At 38.7% G+C, this 21,245-nt stretch overlaps 1 protein-coding gene across 1 annotated transcript in view; it reads right to left on the minus strand.

Moving 5' to 3' along the window:
* The window catches only part of LOC141472002 (multidrug resistance-associated protein 1), a 42,834-nt gene that overhangs the window by 19,611 nt on the left and 1,978 nt on the right, over positions 1–21,245 (minus strand). The window contains exons 4-19 of the mRNA XM_074158754.1: positions 19,919–20,056; positions 18,668–18,793; positions 15,557–15,618; positions 14,540–14,671; positions 13,276–13,503; positions 12,422–12,599; positions 11,535–11,696; positions 10,722–10,814; positions 9,192–9,395; positions 6,579–6,725; positions 6,133–6,220; positions 4,709–4,778; positions 3,757–3,883; positions 2,427–2,603; positions 1,227–1,394; positions 674–851 (exon numbers count right to left, since the gene is read on the minus strand). Of these exons, the coding sequence (XP_074014855.1) occupies positions 674–851; positions 1,227–1,394; positions 2,427–2,603; positions 3,757–3,883; positions 4,709–4,778; positions 6,133–6,220; positions 6,579–6,725; positions 9,192–9,395; positions 10,722–10,814; positions 11,535–11,696; positions 12,422–12,599; positions 13,276–13,503; positions 14,540–14,671; positions 15,557–15,618; positions 18,668–18,793; positions 19,919–20,056 (2,278 nt within the window). The remainder of the gene's footprint in view (positions 1–673; positions 852–1,226; positions 1,395–2,426; positions 2,604–3,756; positions 3,884–4,708; positions 4,779–6,132; positions 6,221–6,578; positions 6,726–9,191; positions 9,396–10,721; positions 10,815–11,534; positions 11,697–12,421; positions 12,600–13,275; positions 13,504–14,539; positions 14,672–15,556; positions 15,619–18,667; positions 18,794–19,918; positions 20,057–21,245) is intronic.

A 21,245-nucleotide genomic window follows, 5' to 3' on the forward strand; every position in this document is an offset into this window, starting at 1 on the left:
CTTTGTGGAGCAGGGAATTTTCCCACACACAGAAGAAACGCCATCAAGCCGAGGGTGGGAAAGGCAGCAGCGCAGCACAGCACAGAGATGGCGGGTAACCCTCAGGAACCCCAATGGGAAAGAAAGGCTGGAAGGCAATGGGGAGCAGACTCACAGTCAAACCTCACAGGCCAAATAGGAGGAAAGGCTTTCCCACCTTTGCAGAAGCAGGATGTATTCGAGGCAGAAGGCACCAATCCACAGTTTCCTACTTTGCTCCAGCTTAAGCGTTTTCACACTGCCAACATGTAGCGTCAGACAGAAGGGAGCCTCCCTTTTAAAGTGGGTGTACTGACCCCCTCCAGCTAGCTCAGACCGACTCCCATCCCAGATTACTCTGTGTTTATCCAAGAACGTGTGATTTCTAATAATATTTAGTGATCTTTTACACATCTGATAGATATTAATATTATCCCTGCAAACGAGACAAGAAATCTTTCTTTCTTAAGAAAGAATGTGTGTTTAATGTCACAACCTTCAATGCTCTCAAGAAAGAAGCATTTCTAGGTATAGGTATAACACAAGAAATAATTTCTGTTAACTTTCCCTCCACTACTAATATTTTTCCTTTAACATGACTCCCTTAACATGCCACACATCAGCTTATCCCATGAGAATTTATTTGTAAACTTACCGCTGTTCTCCATGTTTTGTTCAGCATTAGCATATGTACGAAGAAACTCGGCAAAAGCCCCGTCTTGGTTCAGCAGCTCCTGGTAGGAGCCCATCTCAGAGATTTCTCCATCAGTCATTACCAGAATTGTATCCATTTGAGGCAGATAGTTGATTGCGTGGGTTACCAAAACCCGTGTCTAAATAGCAAAAGAAAAAAAAACCAAAGTTTTTCTAACATCTCAAATACAATGGTTGAACTACTGCTCCTGCTGCTTGAATTCTGAGTATAACACAGTAATAACTATGGACAGGCACACAGCATTTTTAAGAAAAAAATACTGTCCTTGTTCTGATTTTTGCATCAAAGAATTTTGAATTACAGAAAACAGAGCACATTTCATTATAATATCACAGTATTTTATAAAGTCCTCTGAAAATCTCAGAAGGATCCCTTCATTTTCCAGATGTTTGAAACAAAAGCCTGAATACGCAACTTGACAAACTTGGAATCATTTGAACTCAGCAAAGAAAACAAATCATTCTCTAGAGACAAGTATCTCATTATGACATACTTTATTTTTCAGTATTCCTTTTGGTCCAATAACTTTTTCAAAAATATGTTTCCCAACATGAGCGTCAACAGCTGATAAGGGATCGTCAAATAAATAGACATCTGCATTACAGTAAACCGCCCGAGCAAGACTGACTCGCTGTTTCTGTCCTCCAGACAAATTCACACCCTGGGGAAACAAGAAAATATGATCCTTTATTTGCAGCTGAAAAGAGATGTCTAGCTGCAGTTTGTGAAAGACACAAGTCATAGGTGGTTGATGCAAATTAGAGAAATTTCAACATTGTATGAAGCAGAACTCCATCGTGAATAATTCTACTACCACAACAGCATAAGCAATCACAGCCAAAATCCCACTGGAAGGAAGCATGGCTTTTAAGTTCTCGCTGTCAGTGAGGGGCTAGACAAATAAAAGCATTTGCTAGCCCTGTAAAGCAATTAATCCAGACCAACCTACCTAGTTCTGTAAATTCAGAGGCTACTTTTCTTCTTAGCTGCATTTCTGCAGTGCTGCCTCTGATTTAATAAACAAACTGTTCACATTCTACAATTTGGTTGGCCTGCTGAGCAATAAGGAAGTTAAAGCTGCACTTGTACTGAATCTGGGGCTGTCAGGTGGCAGCTATACCCTGGCTATAACTAGTCAGCAGGCAAAGCACGTAACCTTACATATTCCCGTCTTCTGGGGAACATCAGCTTAGCAGAACACCCAGCAGGTTACATACACATACCCTGCTTGCCAGGTGTTAGGGGACACCCGGATCTGCTCCCATAACAGAGCACTACAACATCGATGCAAGTTTCTAAATCCCACACGCACTTTTGCGACCAAGTGCCAGTTTTGGGGTGGTGATTGTTTTGGGGGGTTATTTTGGGGGCTTTGGGAGAGGGGCTTGGGGAGGACAGTGGGTTGTTTGTTTTAAATGGAACTGAAGTGTTCAGAACATTCTTCCTTTCCTGGTTCCGTACATTTTTCTGCTCTATGACCATGGGAAGATGCTTTTCATTTGTAACTGAGGACAGGTTTTCTCCCTTTGAGGATTAAAGGCAAGGAAAACATACTGTTCAAATTTGCCTCTTTATTCTAGAGGATTTCTACTTTGAATGTTTTAAATTCAATACAACTTTAAGGTAGAATAGAACTCATATGGCCTTAAGTACAAGAAATAGCACTGTTATGGTAGAGTGGGTATTTAAATACCTTTTCTCCTATTTCTGTTTTGTCTCCCGTAGGAAGAATCTCTATATCAGGCAGCAGTGCACAAGCCTCAATCACACACTTGTACCGGTTCTCATTCATCTCCCTTCCAAAGATAATGTTATCTTCCAGAGTTGCATTTTGGACCCAGGCTTGCTGAGGAACGTAGGCTACTGAGCCCTGTAAGAAAAATAAAGTTCCTTATTCGGTACTTTAGACTGAAAGTCTGCACAAAAAGTCAAAGCACAGCAGGGCTTTGTGAGGCAGGCTGTGCTAATCACCTCACAAATTGTCTATGGTTATTTCAAAACTGCACAAAGTAGTTCTTGGTCTACCACCTCCTCCAAAAAATTATTTTTATAATCATCTCTACAAGTGAATGTAACAAAACATGTGGGTGGAAAATAAAGGACTTCAAACAAAATATGATTCTCTAACATCAACTTGGAAGAAACATTTGTTTAGAGAATATGTTTGCACAATTACTGAATGTCAAAAGTCATTAGTTGTTTCATAGAGTTATAAATTATATTCTGCATAAAACAATTTAATCTGTAACGCAAGTGTTTCACAAATGCATCCCTGCCAAGAGATTTCTGCAGAAAGTAGGGAAACTAGTTTTTATTTTAAAGTCACTTCAAAGGAAGAGATTGAGCTACTGCAAAGTACTTTGCTTTGAAGATTAGCTCCACCTTCTCTTTCTGCACAAACAATCAGTGATTCATATCTCACCTACTTTATTCTTCCAGGACAATTTTGGAGGTGACCAAATGTGCATTCTTTAAAATGCAACATATTTGTTTTGCTCTTAAAATAATTCTCTTTCCATACATTAGAGCAGCAGCAAAATCCAAAAAGAGGACTTTTTACTTACTTACTTACAGGTTATTTTCCTTCTGTGAGCTCTGTGCAACTCTAATGTCTAAAAAAGTACAAACTACAACAGCAGCTTTTCCCATGTTTGGGTATCTGGGTGAAACCTCTCTCCTTGTAATTCTCTGATGTCTAAGAAGGTATGAACCTTCAGGCTAGAGTATGTATAACAGGGTCTCCCCTCCTCATGCCTGGCTGCCAACAAGGCTCACCAGAAAACTTGAGACCTCCATCATTCTATTTGGCTAAATCTGAAACCAACAGATTTAGTTGTTGGGTCAAGGCTTAACAGGCAATTACACAGAGCGCAGGCTAAGGCATACACATGGCTTGCCAGGAAATCAGGCTAAAAAAGGTATTCATTTGGAAGGCTGTCTCTTCCCCTCTTCACATCACTTGGAAATCTAGAATCCCTGTGGCAATACCCACAAATAGCTCAACAGTTCTTCAGACACCACACCTTTACAACCACGTAGCCTTCCTTTTTGTCCATCTCCCCCAGTAATGCAGACAGCAATGAAGACTTTCCGCAGCCAACTTGACCAACAACAGCTACCAAGGAGCCTTCAGGAACAGTGAAATTAATGCTGAAATAAAGTACATATAATTCAGCCTTGCTTTCTGGTACATCCCAGTAGTTAAACAGTCTATTGAACAGCCCATATAAAGCCAGATGCAATGTGAACACCTACTGCAAATGCTGACACAGCACAGAAACTTTAACTGTTTGCAAATGCAAACCTCTCATCCAGAAAGCAACCAGCTCTTCTTATACTTAGGACATAGTGTCTTAATATGTAATTAGTCAAAAGGGGAACAAAACCTGTTTGATATTCCTCTCAAATCTTCTGTGAACACAAATGTAAATACCAGTGGATACTTCCCAAACAGCATTAAGGCAGGGGACAGGGCACAGGGAAGACACTACTTGTAGCTGCATCACCCCAGTTAGTTAGTTCTAAGAACATGTGAATTTCTTCACTGGTTTTCTCCAGCACGGGAATCAAGGATGGCTTCAGTTCAGCAAGAATGAGATTTTAAAAGCAAGACTCTGAAGACAGTGCAAACATGAGGGACTAGGGATAATTACAAGGGTCTAATCTGGCTGCATCCTCTAGATGGCGCTCATCCTATCTGCAGCACATCGCAAGAGCTTGAAATCTCTGAGGCTCTTTTCCCATTATACCTCTTGCTACTCCCCTTTATGCATTACAAACATAAAATATACTTTGTAAATTCCTCTAGTTCATGAAGCCCCTGGTTTAAAACGAAAGAGATACAGAGCAAGTGTTATTTGTTCTCCTGTTCCCTTAAGGTAACAAACTCTTCTGCATATAGATTTTATAATTCAAATACAGGTCATTTATGATGCAGTAAGATTATGGAGCAGAACGAAGGGTACTAATTCTTACCTGTTCAGTGAAGGAGGATCATTTTTGGACCAACTAAACGTTGCATTCTTTACAACAATGCTTCCTTCAGCTGACAAATAGAAAAATCATATTTATAAAAGTACCAATGCTCAGGATCAGGCCACAGAAGTGAATCTAAGCACACATAGGCAGAGGTATAAAGCTATTTTTCTAACAGAAAAACAACCCACTGCTTACCAAAAGCTGTGTTCTGCTTTTACTGAATTTATCAAGATAGCAGAAGGTTCTGAGGTTACACTTATTCGGTAACCAGGAGGTACACGAATGTCAACTATAGAAAGATCCTGACTTATTCAGCTGCACCCTCCTTTATCCAACTCCACCGCAGCACTGCAAAGTCAGTTCAAGAAACTAGTGGCCTCAGTCTGACTTGTGCTTCAGTGGAAGCATCAGCTAAACTGCCAACTCCATGCGTGAAGCCAAGTTACTACAAGAATTATAGGGGAAAATTCAAACTACCAAATAAAGTCGCATGGTACTGGCATCTGTAGATTTTTACAGTGACAACTCAAAATATATACCACTCAACCAAGTATGCAATAAATACTTAACCTAGGTAAGTATTTGCATTAGCATGCAAGTAAAACCCATTACGGACAAAAAAAACCCAACAAAACCACACACTAAAGATTTGTGAGCAACGCATTCACGGTTATCAGATGACAAAGCGGAGGAGAAGTTCCCAAAAAATTACAGTAGATGACTGCTTACCAGAAAGCCAAGTGACTAAAATGATATAGAGCTGAACTAACCACATGAGAGAGAGTTATGGGGATTTCACTATCTTTGTAAAAAGGAAGTAAGAAAAATAATTTAGAAGTGACTGACACAGTTGAAGTCAAGTTTTGTTTTGCAAGAAAAAGGGCATTAGTTTTTCAGTAAGTCTGCCTTCACACTTATCTGTCTCCTAAATGGCTCCTAAATAAATATAACCAGACCGGCAATACTGGATACAGTGAGAGTGAAGCTGGGAGTAACGCCCTTTGCATTTACCAGAATTGGGACTTACTCTTTCTCCTTCAAGGGTGCTGAAGTGTTAGATAATTGTTCTTCTCCAAAACTCTGGGTTTTGGCACGGCATTAATTATGATTCTGTTAACTGCCTATAAATTTCAAATGGCTACAATTAAAACAGCCTAACAAGTAATTTTTAAAGTGACCATCTATGTCTGGATGCAACCATTCCACAGTTTGGACATAGGAGTTTGGGAGAGGAAAGAAATTACCTGAGGTGTTAGAAAACTTATGTAATTTTCATTTTACAAACTTTCTCTGCTTTCTGGATAAAATTTATCAGTGAAATACATCAAAATGCAGCAAGTTTGTTACAGAAAGCAAAAGAAACACTGCAAAGCCAGGCCAAACCAGCACACACTGATTTTCAACAGGAAAATGAAACTCACCGTCTGTGATGGGACCCCTGATTATGCTGTCTGGATCTAACTCTTCATGAGACAGGAACACTCTAAGGCGCTTCAAGGAGACACTGGCCTGCATGGGAAAGGGACTCCACTCATTATATTTAAGAGCTTGTTGTTTTGCACCACATACACATTACATCATTATTATGCACTGCTAATCCCTCCTCAAATCGATTGCATAGTTTCTTGGATAGTCAAACTCGCACTTCCCAAACCACAAAAAATATGGTTGATTTTGGGAACACCCATCCACCCTTAACTAGGATTGATGATTTTTCTTGCACAGCACTTAACAGACAGGAAATGCAAAGCTCCCTTTCTGAGGCAGTTGAATTTCACCAGTGGACATGTTCTAAGCACAGGAATGTAATCTATCCACCCAGTGGCTACTTCTGCACAGAAACCCCTGTTAGTAACTGAAATCTTACTTCTACTATGCTGCTGATAACCATAGGAAGCATGTTCAATGGAAATCGGAGGATGTTGAATAATGCTAGGGAAACAAATGCCTTCTGAGCATCCAGGATGTTGTTCTTGTCTATTGTGACGTACACAGCAAAGGTGGACAAGGCAACCTGAAACAAAGTGTAATGGTTACAGTTAGGGTAACATTTTTTAAAGCTACAACTCAGGAGTCACACAGTCTGGCAACTGGAATCAGAGATCTACAAATCAAAGAGCGAGCAATGTTCTGGTAAAATCCTTGTTCCTGGTAACTTTTGCAAAACAAACATTTGCTTTAAGTCTACTGTTGTAAAAAGAAGCCGATGGCTCCTCTTGGAAAGGTATCAAGTGCTCACTTTCTTCACATAGCAAGAGTGAAACCACAAATGTCCCAGGTTATTTGTGGTTACACGGCAGGAGGACGGAAGGAGAGGAATGATAACTAGTTGTTCTCGCTGCTGTCTTCAGTTTTAAGGCATTCCCCATGGTACCAGATACTGGATCACTAACATATATAGTCATAAAAGATCAAAACATCCCAATGCTAACCCATTTTGTATTTTGTAGAGATTACCACAACCCTAGATTTCCAAGTAAAGCCCACTGTATCATGGATAGATTGTTTTCCAAGAAACTTGAAATCTTACTGCATTACAAAGATGAAGCTTTACAGTACCTAAACAGTTCACAACAGAAAAGCCTAAGATCCATGCTGAACAAGAAAGTGACACTGAACCATTGTTATCATCAATTGCAAGGTATAAAAATAAATCAAAAATCCATACTTATTTACATTTTGTAAAAGTGTGTTGATGATTAGAGTAAAATCAAACAAAGTAAAACCTCAGAGCATATCACAAAATGCAGCAACTCTTTCCCACAGACTGCAACTTAATACAAGAAATCAAGGTAGGCTAGCTTTTGGCATTCCCCCTCCCACAGGACTTGAAACGATTAGCTCAAATGCCTAAGGAACAGTCTCATCTAAGCACAGCATCCATTGAAGACATTAGTATTTCTGTTAAAGATCTGACTGCTGTGAAGACATGTATTGTTCCTCCTACGGCAGCTGACTCAGCTGTGCCTAGTACAGTAGCTTGTTTGTACAATCCTTAGTTTGGACAAGCATATCCCAGGGTGAAATCCCTCCCACAGTGATCAAAAACAAGACAGGGTCCAAAGAATAACCTCACAAGCAGCATGTCTGCACTCTTGTGTTACCAGCAATTAGTCTGAAATACACCCTTATCAGCACACACAGCAGTTGGGGAGGTACCACAAAATTAATAGTTCCTGACACCATTATTAAACAACATTTGAAAGAGCCCTGGCCATGGAAGGAGCAGAGGAAATAAAGAGTTTTGCATGGCAAAAGTGCTTTCAAGTAGGCACTTGCAATAATTATTTAATCAAAAGTTCAGAAGAACACATAGGAAAGGACAAAAGTCCAAGAAACAGGATGTTAAACAGCAGCCTTGCACATCAGTCTGTACTGATTCTACCACAGTGGCAAACGCCCTGCGGTGTAGGACCATTGCCACACGTTCACATGTGTGCTGAAACAGAGCTACTCCTTAGGCAATTGTCTTCTCAGACTCCACGAAACAGCATTAAAGAGCCCACCTGCAGAGTTTTATTTAGAAGCTTCATTTAATAATGTATTTATATTAAAAGCATCTCAGACTTCTTTTAGAAAAGCATTCACTTACGAATGCAGCTGATGTTTCCTACCCAGGGCACTGCCTCTTCTGCCTTTCATCATGCCCAAAACATAATGTAAACACTAAAAATGTTTGCAGGGAAGGAATCTGAGACTGGAAAGTACACTTAAACACCTTCAACTGGAACAGCACATATTTTATCCTAATGTAGTCATGGCTTTTATTTGCTTCTGCAGACAAGAGCAATGGCCCCTTGTTCAAATAGGGTCTGAAGCAATTTTGATGTGATCTCACCCTTCTCTCCCTTTCATTAGTTTAAATGTAAGCTAACCACAAACACAGTGGAGATGTTTCACATATCAAGAATAATTTTTTTTTTTAAGTTAAGAATTTAAAGCAATTCCAGGGTACGCAATGGCTTTACCTCTCCAAATTGTTCCTAACCAGACACTGAAAGAACCCAGGCCAGAAGTATACCTGGTCCACCATGTCCCATTTGACCAAAGACTCTTATCTAAGGACCTGCTGCTCTCAGAAAGATGCTGAAATAAGGGAAGTTTTCCTCTGTCAGCCACAGCTACCACCTGGAGGGTACTGTGCACATTAAATGTACTGTCAGATTTGAGAGGTTCCCAATCTTAGGTTCCTCAAGTACACCACCAAAAATAGAGAAGGATGCAGAAGAGGCTTTTATTTTTAAATACTTCAGCCATTAACTTCTAGAATACATCCAACCTGGATGTTACTAAGTGTCAAATAAAACAGTAGTGCCTTTTCATAGAGAAGTGGAGACGTAAGTGTTCAATCTCCCACCACTGTGGAGGGCATTCTGATTCTTCCAGTCATTAAAGAACAAAACCAAAAGAAATTCTTAAGCATTGCTTTGGAAAGCGGGATCCCAAAAAGGAGAGCAGACTTCTAGATTGTTTCACTTACCAAAAAAGGAGCACAAACCCAAGTGAAGGTTGCCATTGCAGCAAGGTAAGCAGATTTTTTTAGGACTTTGAGTTCTTTCTGTCTGATCTCTAATACCTTCTCTCTGAAGGCTAATTCCCAAGCATAAAGTTTCAGAACTTTAATCCCATTGAGAATTTCATTCATCAGCTTAATTCTGTTGTCTTTGCTCTTCATTTGAGCCACCTAAAAACAACATTGCAAAGAATAATTAGCAGAGCACAATACTTGGCAGACCCACAAAGTACTGAGCTTTGTATTTTGCAATGGCAAAATTTACCTCATTATCATCAAAAGCTTACTAGCTTCCCAAGCAGGAAATCTGAGATGCTATCTGAACAAACAAATATGCAGAGTTAACAAGATGTTTTAAACCAATTAAAAGAATGCTTCATGCAACTGAAAATCCAAACCAAGATCAAAACAATTGTGGCACTGATTTAAGCGGGATTAACCCTGCATCAGGGAGCCCTGGGACTCCACCTCCTCCTAGGTACAATATGCGGTTAAAAAACAAGCCACTATAATAAAGCTTCAGTGATGTTCAGTGTGCATCTAACCTTAGACCAAACTTGGTTTTGCTTCATTTTCAGCACTATCATTGGCTTTCTGATGGTGCACTAGTGCAAAAAGCTTTCCATTCAGCAATAAAAAGAAAGCCCACTCTTCAGAAGTTTCCGTCTTCAATAAAGTATTTTAATGAGAGCAGTGCAAAGCTGAAACAACGTTCTGACTCGGCGCTAGGCAGAGTCAGTAGACTACACCAGTGCAGCTATCCCAGACAGCTCTTACCAGTGGCAGTGTGGCTGTGACAGGCTAGATACCCCTACTTCTCCCATTGAGGAACCAAATGATCTGGTATATTTTGATTTATTTAAATGAAACCTACTAGGTCTAGATGTTCATCAATCTCCTCTGACATTCAGTAAATTCAGTTAGTGAAGTCTGTACCACAAAGCACTTGGTGGAACTGTTAGAAGTAGTTTTTGCTATAGAAGACATCAGAGTTTGAGTCTACATTTACTTATATGTTCTCTCTGTAACAAACTGATCCCCTCTAAATAAAATCAACTAGGGATCAAGAACAGCCAAGAACTAAGACTTCTTCCTCCTGATCCCTCCAGGAAAAAAAAAATAAAAAAGCCAAGAACTAAACCACATGTGCGCACACACACACACCCCCAACACTGCAACCACCATCCAGGAAATTCACTTGTTAAGGTTTATAAGGCAGTCTTTTATGTTTGCACTTTAGTTTCCTAGGCAGCAAGTTAAAAACTAAATTAATTCCAATCCAATCATTGGGTTTTTCCTGAAGCTGGCTAATCTGCTACCTTGGTCTTAACTACTGTAAAATTTTTAGACCATTAAGTACAGTGTGCTGCAAGGCTGAAAAATACATGAGTTTGGTTTTTCTGCATAAAGAAAGGTCAGAGGTGTTCTGTCCCTTCCCTTTTTTAAGGGATAAACAGAGGTGGGGAAAAAAATTTAAAAGGACATAAAGGTTCTAACCTGATAAGTTTTTGTCTTCATTGCCATCACAGCATTTATCGGAACCAGAAGGATCATGACAGCCACGCCTGCCAGCACTGAAGGACCTAAATTCTGAAAAGCACTTAATTGTAAACATTTATTCAAACTCATTTTTAAAATCTTGGCTCAAACCAGTGCATATGCTACAGAAAAGCGTTCTGAACTAGCTAGTCAACCTCTTCTCCCCGTTCCAAGAACAGCTTGGGGGAAGAAGAGAAGAATCAAGTAGGGGACTGGGTTGATGTTTAAGTGCTTTGATTTTTGAAACCTATATATAAAGCCCCCATCTAGAGTGGTATATATGGAGATAGAAATCGATCTCTCCATATATACCTATCTATACACACATAAAGAGTGTTTTTATGTGTTTAATGCTTTCCAGTTTTTTTGTCTGTTCTTCTGAAGTAGAGATCCATGCAGGGAGTGACAGACATCTTGGGGACATCATTACATTTCTGATTGACAGTGAGAATGAGAAAGTCAGCCTAGTGACTGTACTAGAAATAGCAAACACCTCATTCGGTGACTCTCAAGAGTTCAGAACCAAGACCACTTCTCTTTAAATTAAGTGAGAAGTGAGATCTGCATCCTCCCCATGTGCACTCAGATGTGCACATTAAGAACATCCTGCCTTCCTTCTTGACAGCAGTGACAAAAGCAGCTCTGAATAGCTTCTAAACAAACAGCATTTTCTACACACTCCAATGCTTTGAAAAACAGCTGTCTGTAGACATGACCATAGGAAGCAGCATGTTGCCAAAGGCAACCCAGGAAACAACATACAATACTCACCTGCCACAGTAAGTACAGTGCTAGTATCACCTGGAGAGGTGCAGACCAAATCATGTTTATATAGGTGGCCAAGTCCATGAATCTCTGAGCATCCACAGACATTAGATTCACAATCTCACCCACAGTAGAAGTCTTTCTAGCAGAATTTGTGATAACAAGTGCCTAGGTACAGATTAAAAATAAAAAACAATTAAGGCAATGTGAAGGAAGACTTACCCATTTGCATTTTCTCCACAGAATTCAGTTGCTTTATAGAGCTTCACCTTTAAAGTTACAAGCAAACCCGTTCCCGCTTCATGTTCTATTTACCCTGCACATCTTACAAAATGGAAGTTTTCACAGCTTGAGGCAAGCAGCTGGGTTTAAACTAATAGAGAATTAAAGACAACAGGCAGTCTTTGGGGTTAGAGTTGGTTGGTTGGTGGTTTTATTGCTTAGGGGGTATTGTTTGCTTGTTTTTAGTATAAGAAGCAGAATCTTCACTTCTTGTCACACAGTTTTCTCCCACAGAGCAATCAGTCCGCAGCTTTCTAAAATGTTCCAGCTTATTCCAAGATGAGGTGACACTGCTGCTAAGTCCCCAGTGAAGCTATAAATGTATATGCATCTTCATTTCTGCACAAACTGAAGCAGTTTCACTACCCTAGTCTAAATGCGACAAGGTTTCTTGTTTGGCAGTGGAAAGAAGAAGCCTGAACTTTAAATAGTAAATTAGAAAATTGCTCTATCTTAACAGCTTTTATTTATAAAGCAGATACTCACTTATTTCTATTAAGAGTTAGGAATCAGCCTACCAGAGTCTCCTAACTACTTTAATTATTCAGACTTAAGTGATGCATTCACACAGTAACTGAGAGGTACTGACATACATTTAAAGAAACACCTACCTTTCGATAAATTACACCAACAATAGCTGTTTTGAGCCTCATTCCAGTTACAAAGCAAATATGAAAATACTGGTGAAGGATCAGCGTCTGAAGACATGCACAAACAAAGAGCAGTCCTGTATAAAAGTAGCCTTGCCAGTCTGGGGCAGCTTTGTTATTTACAAAGTTGATTAGCAACCTGTGGACAGAAGAATTAGTCCTCTTGATATATGCAAATTAAAATGAAATGTCAGGGTTACAACCTTAGATTGTTCCAAACATTATATGGGTAATGGAAGCACCCAAAATACCAAACAGATAAAACACTTAAGCAAACCTCTTAGAAACTGGAGATCATTTTATACTTGCACACATAAGTCCCCTACCTAACAATGTACTACTTTAAAACAAAGTATCACATACCTTGTGCACACAGCATTCTCTTGGAGCTACGCTAAGAAGTCTCATATTCCATCCCGATAAAATACAACTACTTACAGTTGTTTTAGTACTTCTCACCTTAAAGCAATACAACTCCTCCTACCCCCTTAGCACTCTGTTGCTTCACATACTGTGACTTGTAGTTCCACAATCATTACAGGTTACCATAGAATTAAATAAACTCCTATTATTGTTGATTATGTTCCTTCCTGGCCTTCCTGGACATAAAAAGGAACATAAAAAGTCAAACCATTTAATCCATCACTTTAAAAACCGGTGGACCAAAATCATCCGTGTGCATGGTCTCTAACTTGCATGACAACTCCTCCCCATTGACCCAGCTGAAGGCAAAGTATCTTGGTGGGTGAAATACCAGTGTGTTTTAAATTCTGTTCACATACTTTTAATACAATAATAAAGTATATAGGTCTTACTTCAGAATTTCTGGGCCTGCAAACATCAAGAGATCATGTGCAGCTTTAAACAGGAAGCTCATGAGAAAATATGGCCCAAAGGTTTTATATAACACCTTGAATAATGATGCTTCAGAGCTCTTCTGAGATGGTTTTATAATCAAAGCTTCAGCCTCTTCTGTCACATCACCATTTGAGTCACTTGATTTTTGCTGCTTTTTGGGTGAGTATAACATGTTTAATGGTTGCCTGAAATAAAAGTAGATATATAATGTAGCCTTTATTCAAGCAAAAAGCCAACTGGAAAAATGCACTGTATACAAATGGGATGTTTATGAGCTGTTTATTGCCCTTCTTAATAGTTTAACTGGGTTTTACTGTTAAACATCTTTTTAATCATACAACCATAGCTAAATGAAATGGCCATTCAGAAATGGTCATCTTTGTTGGGATAGGTAACATTCCTGTTGAATCTCTCCTGTAGGTCTGCCCTGGGGAATAAGAAATAGGGCCGTAACCTGTGTTAACCTTAAAGAGCAATGGACACTATTATTCTAGAACCAAGTACACTGACCTTTCATCAAAATAAGGGTCTCGCTGTACCACCGCAGTTAGAAGATTGCGGTCAGATTTATGCCAAGTCATCCCCAATGCACTAAACACACTCATTTCATACATCTACCTTATGCCAAACTACATACTTCAGACTTCTGAGGACAAACTGTGTTTACACTGTGTAAGCAAGCAAGCAAGCAATTTTCCTTCAATGAAAAGGTACTTCTATTTGCTGCAGTAAAGGATGATGAAAGTAGGATGGAAACTGCAGGCATGCAGTCTTTCTAATTTTAGTCATCTGGCTTAGATGCCTGGACTCCCTATATAGTCAAAGGAAAGAAATAAGCTTCTCGCTTTTACACCCTGAACCGCCCTCCTTAGGCTTCACTAACTATAGAGGGAGCCCAAGCTCCTAAATTAGGTGACTGAAGTTTGACTGTGAAAAAATTCCCTCCTCAGGGAAACACCACACACCAAAAGTAACAATAATCAGCTTTGGTTCAAGAAAGACTAAAAGAAACTTGATGTAACTCTTCATAAAGATGACACGCAACACCCTACTTGGTTCCTATTCGGTATGCACTTAAGGACAAATACAGAGCTGCCTCTTGGGCCTTACAAAAGCAGGCTTGATAAAAGATGACAAACATCTCTAAGTAGAGGCTCAGTAACTTAAGCGTTTGAACCTCCACATCTTGGAAGAACTGCCAGCCAGGATAACTGAACTTACCTCTTGGTCTTTGCCCACTCTTTTGCCCAGTTTCTAGCCAAACCTGGCACTACCTCTTCCGATTTGTCCTCTTTGTTCAATGACCATAAATCCTTGGCTTCCAAAGGTCTCCGATAACCTTGAACCATCAACCTGTATTAGAAAGAATCAGCGCTATATAGTTAAGAACACTAGAGATATGATGTATATGACATACGGGTATACGTATTATATATAATGTCGTAAGACAGTGGTCCTTACATCCAGCCCCAAAACAGAGCCAGCTCTTCACAGAAATGCATGCAAGAGTTCGTACCTGTAGCAACACAGGTCCAGATGCTAAAACATAAATCCTCCTGTCTTTACTGTGAGAATTAGACACCAAAATATCATAAGAACCAGGATATGCTACTGAATTCAAATTTCAGGGAAAATAAAGGATGAAGTGATCTCATTTGAAAGTCAGCCAAACAATTAATATTTCCATGCCTACTAAGTTTCAAAACTTTTATTAGCCTTTAATTTTATAAAGCAATTCCTTTCATCTAGCTTTCTCTTGGAACTCTGGCCAAGAACCAACCACAACTATACAGCAATATTATTTTACATGTTTCTGTGCTTTAACTCACAAGAACATGTGTTATGATCAAATCATACAGCATAACCAAAGCTAAGTTAATGAAAAAAAGAACGTATTGTACAAAAAGAGCCATTAGTTTTGAATGCCTTAGTTTCTAAATACAGCAGTTAATTTATACCTTCTTATATTTCCCAAAGATTTTTTTTTATATATATATATATTCTTTCAGCAAACATACTAAATAAATACTGGCAAAATTTAAAATTACAGAGCACTACAAAGGAAGCAAAAAGTTTAATCAAATTTGGAAAAAAATATCACTTTAATCTATCTACAAAACAACCAACCCAGACAACCAAAATTATTATTGCACGATTATTGCTAATTTAACTCTGAAAGCAGGATCCTAAAACGCCATCTAACTTTAATTGGTGCTGTATGCATCATCTTGATCTTACCCAGTGATCCACCAGAATGTGATTCTGGAGAGGAAAGAAGCACTGAACTCTGGACATGGATTCTAAAGGAGGAAAAAAAAGAAATCAATCCACATCCCAAGTGACTGATACCAGGCCAAAAGAAACAAAACAAGCAGAAATTTCCTTTTGTTTATAGTATTTTTTTCACATTACTAAACTTGTCATTTATGCTGTTGAGAACTTGTTCAGAAAACACAAGCACAGCTTCAGGGCTGTCAGCAGACTAGACCACTAGGACACAGGAATAGCAGTGTTCCATACCAACAACACAACAAATAGTTGAGTGAATTTTATACGATTGTCTGGCCTGCACTATCTCTCAAGATGTCATGATCAGTGCCTACCTGTATCAATGCAAGGTATGCTACCATATGAGAACATAAATATGTTAATTGGGTGGCATTAGTCATAAATGAAGAATTCATTTCTACTGTTACAGCAGTTAAGTGCTGTGAGTCCATCAAAATGGATGCACAAAAGAAAAAAAAATACATCTGTAAACCCCATAAAAGCATCCCAAAACAGCCCCTAAAACTCTTATTATGATCTTATTCATCAATAATCACAGGAAACATAGGTATCCATAAAGGTATGCAGCTGGCTCGTGTCCTACACCCAGCACAACTACTGTCTGGTTTAACAACTCTTCAGGTTAACATCCTCTCCTCACCCAGTTGGATTAAAACAGCAGAAATGAATGCTGGAAGAATTTCAAAGGCACTAAAGGTGATTTACTTGCAGAATTCCAGTGCAGATTTCTCTCTTCCCTCTTTCAGTGCTCTAAACAGCATCTAAAGAATGCTAAAACCAGCCACTCCTTTGGCACACAAACCATTTGGTTTTTATCATCACCTATAATTGGAGCAACTCAGATATTTCTATCTACAAAAGTCACCAAACATCATTAGAGTATTGCAATTAAAGCAGAGCCAAGTGTTTCCAAGATTTGCATTTTTCAACTCATGTTTGTGTAACCTGGCTTCTCCACTAAGCTGTATTGAAGTGTGTTGTAGTCAAGCTACATGAAACAGACTCCTGCATTTCCTCTTCTTCACACAACTTTTTTCAACTTTGTAGGGAAAAATAAAAGTAAGTATGAGACAGATGCTTTTTTTGAAAGAGTTCTACATTTCCAAAACATTCAAACACTTACAACGAAATGACTGCAAACAAATCCAAAACCATCCCTTAATGAATAAATAAAAGTTTTTAAACTCAAAGTAGTTAAAAAAAAAAAAAGGAAGCGGGAGAAAGCAGTACTTTCAGCCTTCAGCCACATCAACATTCCTGACAGACAGATTTCTACTTCACCAAATACAGGGAATGCTTTCGACTTCAGAATATTTTGAAATTCTGTTGAACTTTACATAAAATGCTGTATTACTTTTTTCTTCATACTTTTTTTAACCTACTTGCAGGTGGAAACTCTAAATTCAAGAGTTCGATAGATCTTATGCTACCAGAAACTGGACTTCTTTTCCATAAAGCGAAAGTTGAAAACATTAAAACATTATTAGGTTACTGTTAAAATAATACTATTTTGATAAAATTAAATAGTTATCACACAAAGAACTATTAATCCTACTGACATACATGCCAGATGGAATGAAGACCACAAGTTGTAACAAGCCTGCACTTATGTAATGTAAACAAAGAGAAAACAAGGGACAAAATTCATTGTTTGACTTCTATATACATCAGCATCTACATCTTAGAAATTTCACTGTAGTTTTTTGACTTAAGTAAAAAAATAGTAATTTAGTCAAGACTTACAAACATTTCTGGTTTGGAAATGCTTGGCAGAAGGGAATAAAGCAGAATTTAAGACTGACTAATGTGGCTAGCTTTGTTGTTTTCCCCCATCATAACATTCAACAAACACAGCACTCATGAAAAAAGAAGGTTAAAATTTGAAGTCTGCCCTATTTCCTAGAGACAATCCTAGAAATACTCAGAACACACAAACAAACTACTGTGGTCTCAAAGCACCTTGCAATTATTGTAACTGTGATCAAAGCAGAAAAGAAGGTTTCCATAAATGCACAGTATCCTGTCAAATACATTTCATCCCTGAATGAGATTAAAAGAACCCAAAGATGAAGAGGATCCAAAGACTCAGCACTATACTCTTCCCTCCAGGCACGTACACACAGACTCTGTCAGTGGTAGCACAGAGCACCACCGGCACACTGGATATCAACGGAGAAGGTAACTGTGGAGTTCAGTAAGTACAACTGGTTACAGACCTTTTCCACAGTTACAGAGGCAACATTTATTTCCCCACCTCACACATTTCACACCTTCCTTCATCAGTCAGTGCTACCTAACATCCATCCAACCAGAATTACACCTTATAAAAAACATAGAACTGAAGTTTCTAAACTTGGCACATCCAAACTCCCAGTAGTGACAAGTGCCACTCCACTGTGACTCAGAAGGTCTAGCCTGGGGCTAAACAAGCAGTATAATGATCCAGCATCCCTTGGGTATCTTTAGATCCATGCCATATAGCTAGCACATATAATCAAGAACATATGCAAAAAGATCATGTCTAGATAAAATTAAATTTCTACATCCAGACCACCTTCTAAAGTTAACTGACCTTGCAATTGCGCTGGTTAAATTTTTGCTTCACACAAGAGAGGTAAATATGGAAATCAAATGCAACTATCCAGACCCACAGGTTTTCAGGGTGCAGATTCTTCCTCACAGGAAGGGAATATACATCCTTATGAGTTACTGCCTACTGAATGGTATCAGATGACTAGGACAGCATTTCAAATCAGCATTTCCCACCAACTGCCAGAAGCACTACTGAATATAAACACACATGACTTAACCTTCGGGAATTCTGTTCAGGAATGACTGAAACAGTATTTTTGCTCTTTCTCTTAAATACAGTGCACCCTGTTTTGCATGTTATGGGCTTCACCTTCTGCATCACCAACTAAAGTGCAGAAAGAACACTCTATTGCAAACAAGTCAACAAGATTTGAATTATTTGGCATCTGGGAGACTACGGTCCTGTAACTCATTGTACAGAATACTGCAGGTATGATATTCAGCACTCAGTATAGACTGAACACTTACAGGATCATTTACTGTTTCAGAAAACAAAGGTGGTCGTTCTGGAAAACAACTCAGGATGAGCTGTACAAGTAACAGGATAAAGTAGATGCAGAAGGTGACAAAACGAAATGCATCCACTTCAGCATCCTGCAAAGGAAGATAATATTCCAATTATAAGGCTTGAGGAATTTCTTTAAAACAACAAGTTACTCTTAAATATAAAACAGCTCCTTACTGTAAATTCTGCAAACTACATAAAATGTTACACTACCCACTCCCCTGCAAATTAAAGTCAACGTATATTTTGGTAAAGAGAAGGTGAAGAGAGAGTGAAGGAGGTGAAAGTTAACATTTACTTTTAATCAATCACTGCCATAAATACACAAGCATGAACTTCTTCTCTAGAGAAGTTCTCTTTAAGGCACGATTTGTACCAACACAGCATGCCCCAGTTTGAAGTCAAGGTATTCTTCACAGGAGGAAGGCCATATATGCACTGGATAGGAAGGCGTTTTCAAAGCAAATATGTTAATTAGCATGCGCACAGAAAATAAGAATCAGAGGAGCAGAGTTTAGATTACAGTTTGTTGCACTGTGCTTAAACTCCAGAGGTTTCTCCATTTTTTAGACTGGGACTGATACACAGAGCATAATCCACAGAAATCAAAGCACAGAGACAGATCAACACATACCCTCACCCGCCAGTAAAATCCCACTCCCAACACTTAAAGACAAAAGTTGGCCTGAAGTTCTCAAAATTCACAACGTGGCTTAAAAGGTTTCAAGAAATAGAAGTGATACGCCATTTTCAGGCAGTTCCACAATTAATCTGATATTTGAGGTGGCCTTACTATAAAGCAGACTGAGATGTAAATATTTAACACTTTCATTTTGTCTCAGCAGATAAGATCGTCAAACGAAGCATTTCAGGAAATCCACTGTATAATCAACAGGAAGATGATGTAAACGCCCAGAAGAACTTCATATCAAAGATTACACACTTTTATTGTACTCAAGCACACACATCTCCTTTCTGGAATAGCTAGCAGAATCTTCTTGGCAACTGTTGCTACAGTTAAGATCACTACAAATTTCACTAGCATTTCAAAACAAGGGCCATTAAGTCTTGCTTGTTTTGCTTTTATAACCAAAGGAATGAAGGTACACTGAATGGATCATTAACTGACTTGACCAGCATAATTAGCAAGCAACTACTCTATTACTGCAGCATTTCAGAGTATTTTCAACTGAATGAGGGTAGCAATCACTTACCTTATGTAAGGCATGTATTATTTTGGATCTAAAAACCACTGTGGCACATGACAATGCGATGAGCCAGAAAATCATCATTACACCCGAAGACTGGACTCCTTTTATTCTTTCATATTGTATTAAAAATGTAGCAAGCAACTGTGGACAAATAAGATAAAATATATTCCCAAGTTTTAAGTTTTACAACATGTTATACACATATACAAGATACTGTGTTTAAACATGCAGATTAAATATTTCAAATCCAGAATCTCCCATACATCTTAACACCCAGAGATTTTAAGTCTAATTCAAAAACATATCTAAAATAGGAAATTCTCTGGACCAGTAAAGATAGGAAGTGTACAAAAAAAGGGAAAAGGAATACGTATGACATAGAAGTAAAAGACCACATACACAAAAGCACTGTTAAAAGCTGCCAGTCTTTATTTCTTTACTTTTCTGGTTCTACATCGCAATTATAGTGACACCCTATCCCTTCCAAGTATTTCCTGACTATTCTTTTTAAAATAAAGATTTGTTTCCATACAAGCCACAACACCAAACAACACTGACCGAATATTACCCTATTTCTGTATTTTGTGTGTTTTCAGAGTCCTTTAGGAAGCTGGCATAATTTAGTAATCTCACTTGGCTGCTGCAACATGAATTTTCAATCAGCCTGACAAAAGCTTGACAATTATTTTATTAAACGACCACAAACTACTTAACAGCTCTTCCATCTGTCAGTATGTTTCAGGGGTGTTGAGGTTTTTTGGTTTGGTTTTTTGCTGTTGTTATTGCTGTTGAGGTTATTGTGTCCCCTGCTGTCCCACCTTGAGTATTCATGTTTAATCACTACCATTCCAAGTCTGCGATAAATGTAAGGCAACTGACAATAAATTAATAAATAGCAAGGCATTTTCCTTGAAATGCAGGCTGCAGAGATACTGGTGTGAAAGTAGACAATACTTGTGCATCTAGGTAGAGATAGCTGAGGACACGTATGTGCCTTATGGCATTTAAGACCTTCCACCCTGCCACGAAATGTAACAAAGAAAACAAGCACTAAAGAATGTTACATGCAAGACAGTTTGTAATAAGATACTTAATAATGCAATGCCTTCAATCGTCTTTTACCAAGTTCAGCATGATTTTTATTATCTACTTTTAATCAGTTCTCTCAACTTGACTCCTCCACCCCTTGTTTGAATGCTATTAATGAATGGTAGCTCAAGCCTACCAAAATAAGGCAAGGCAACTATCATTGGCCTGTGTGCTGACGTGCAACGCACTGGGCACAGCTGGGTTGGTTTGGTGGGGTTTTTTTCTAATTTTTTTATTAAAA

The sequence above is a fragment of the Numenius arquata genome, chromosome 14 (assembly GCF_964106895.1).
Source record: "Numenius arquata chromosome 14, bNumArq3.hap1.1, whole genome shotgun sequence".
NCBI classification, from domain to species: Eukaryota; Metazoa; Chordata; class Aves; order Charadriiformes; family Scolopacidae; genus Numenius; species Numenius arquata.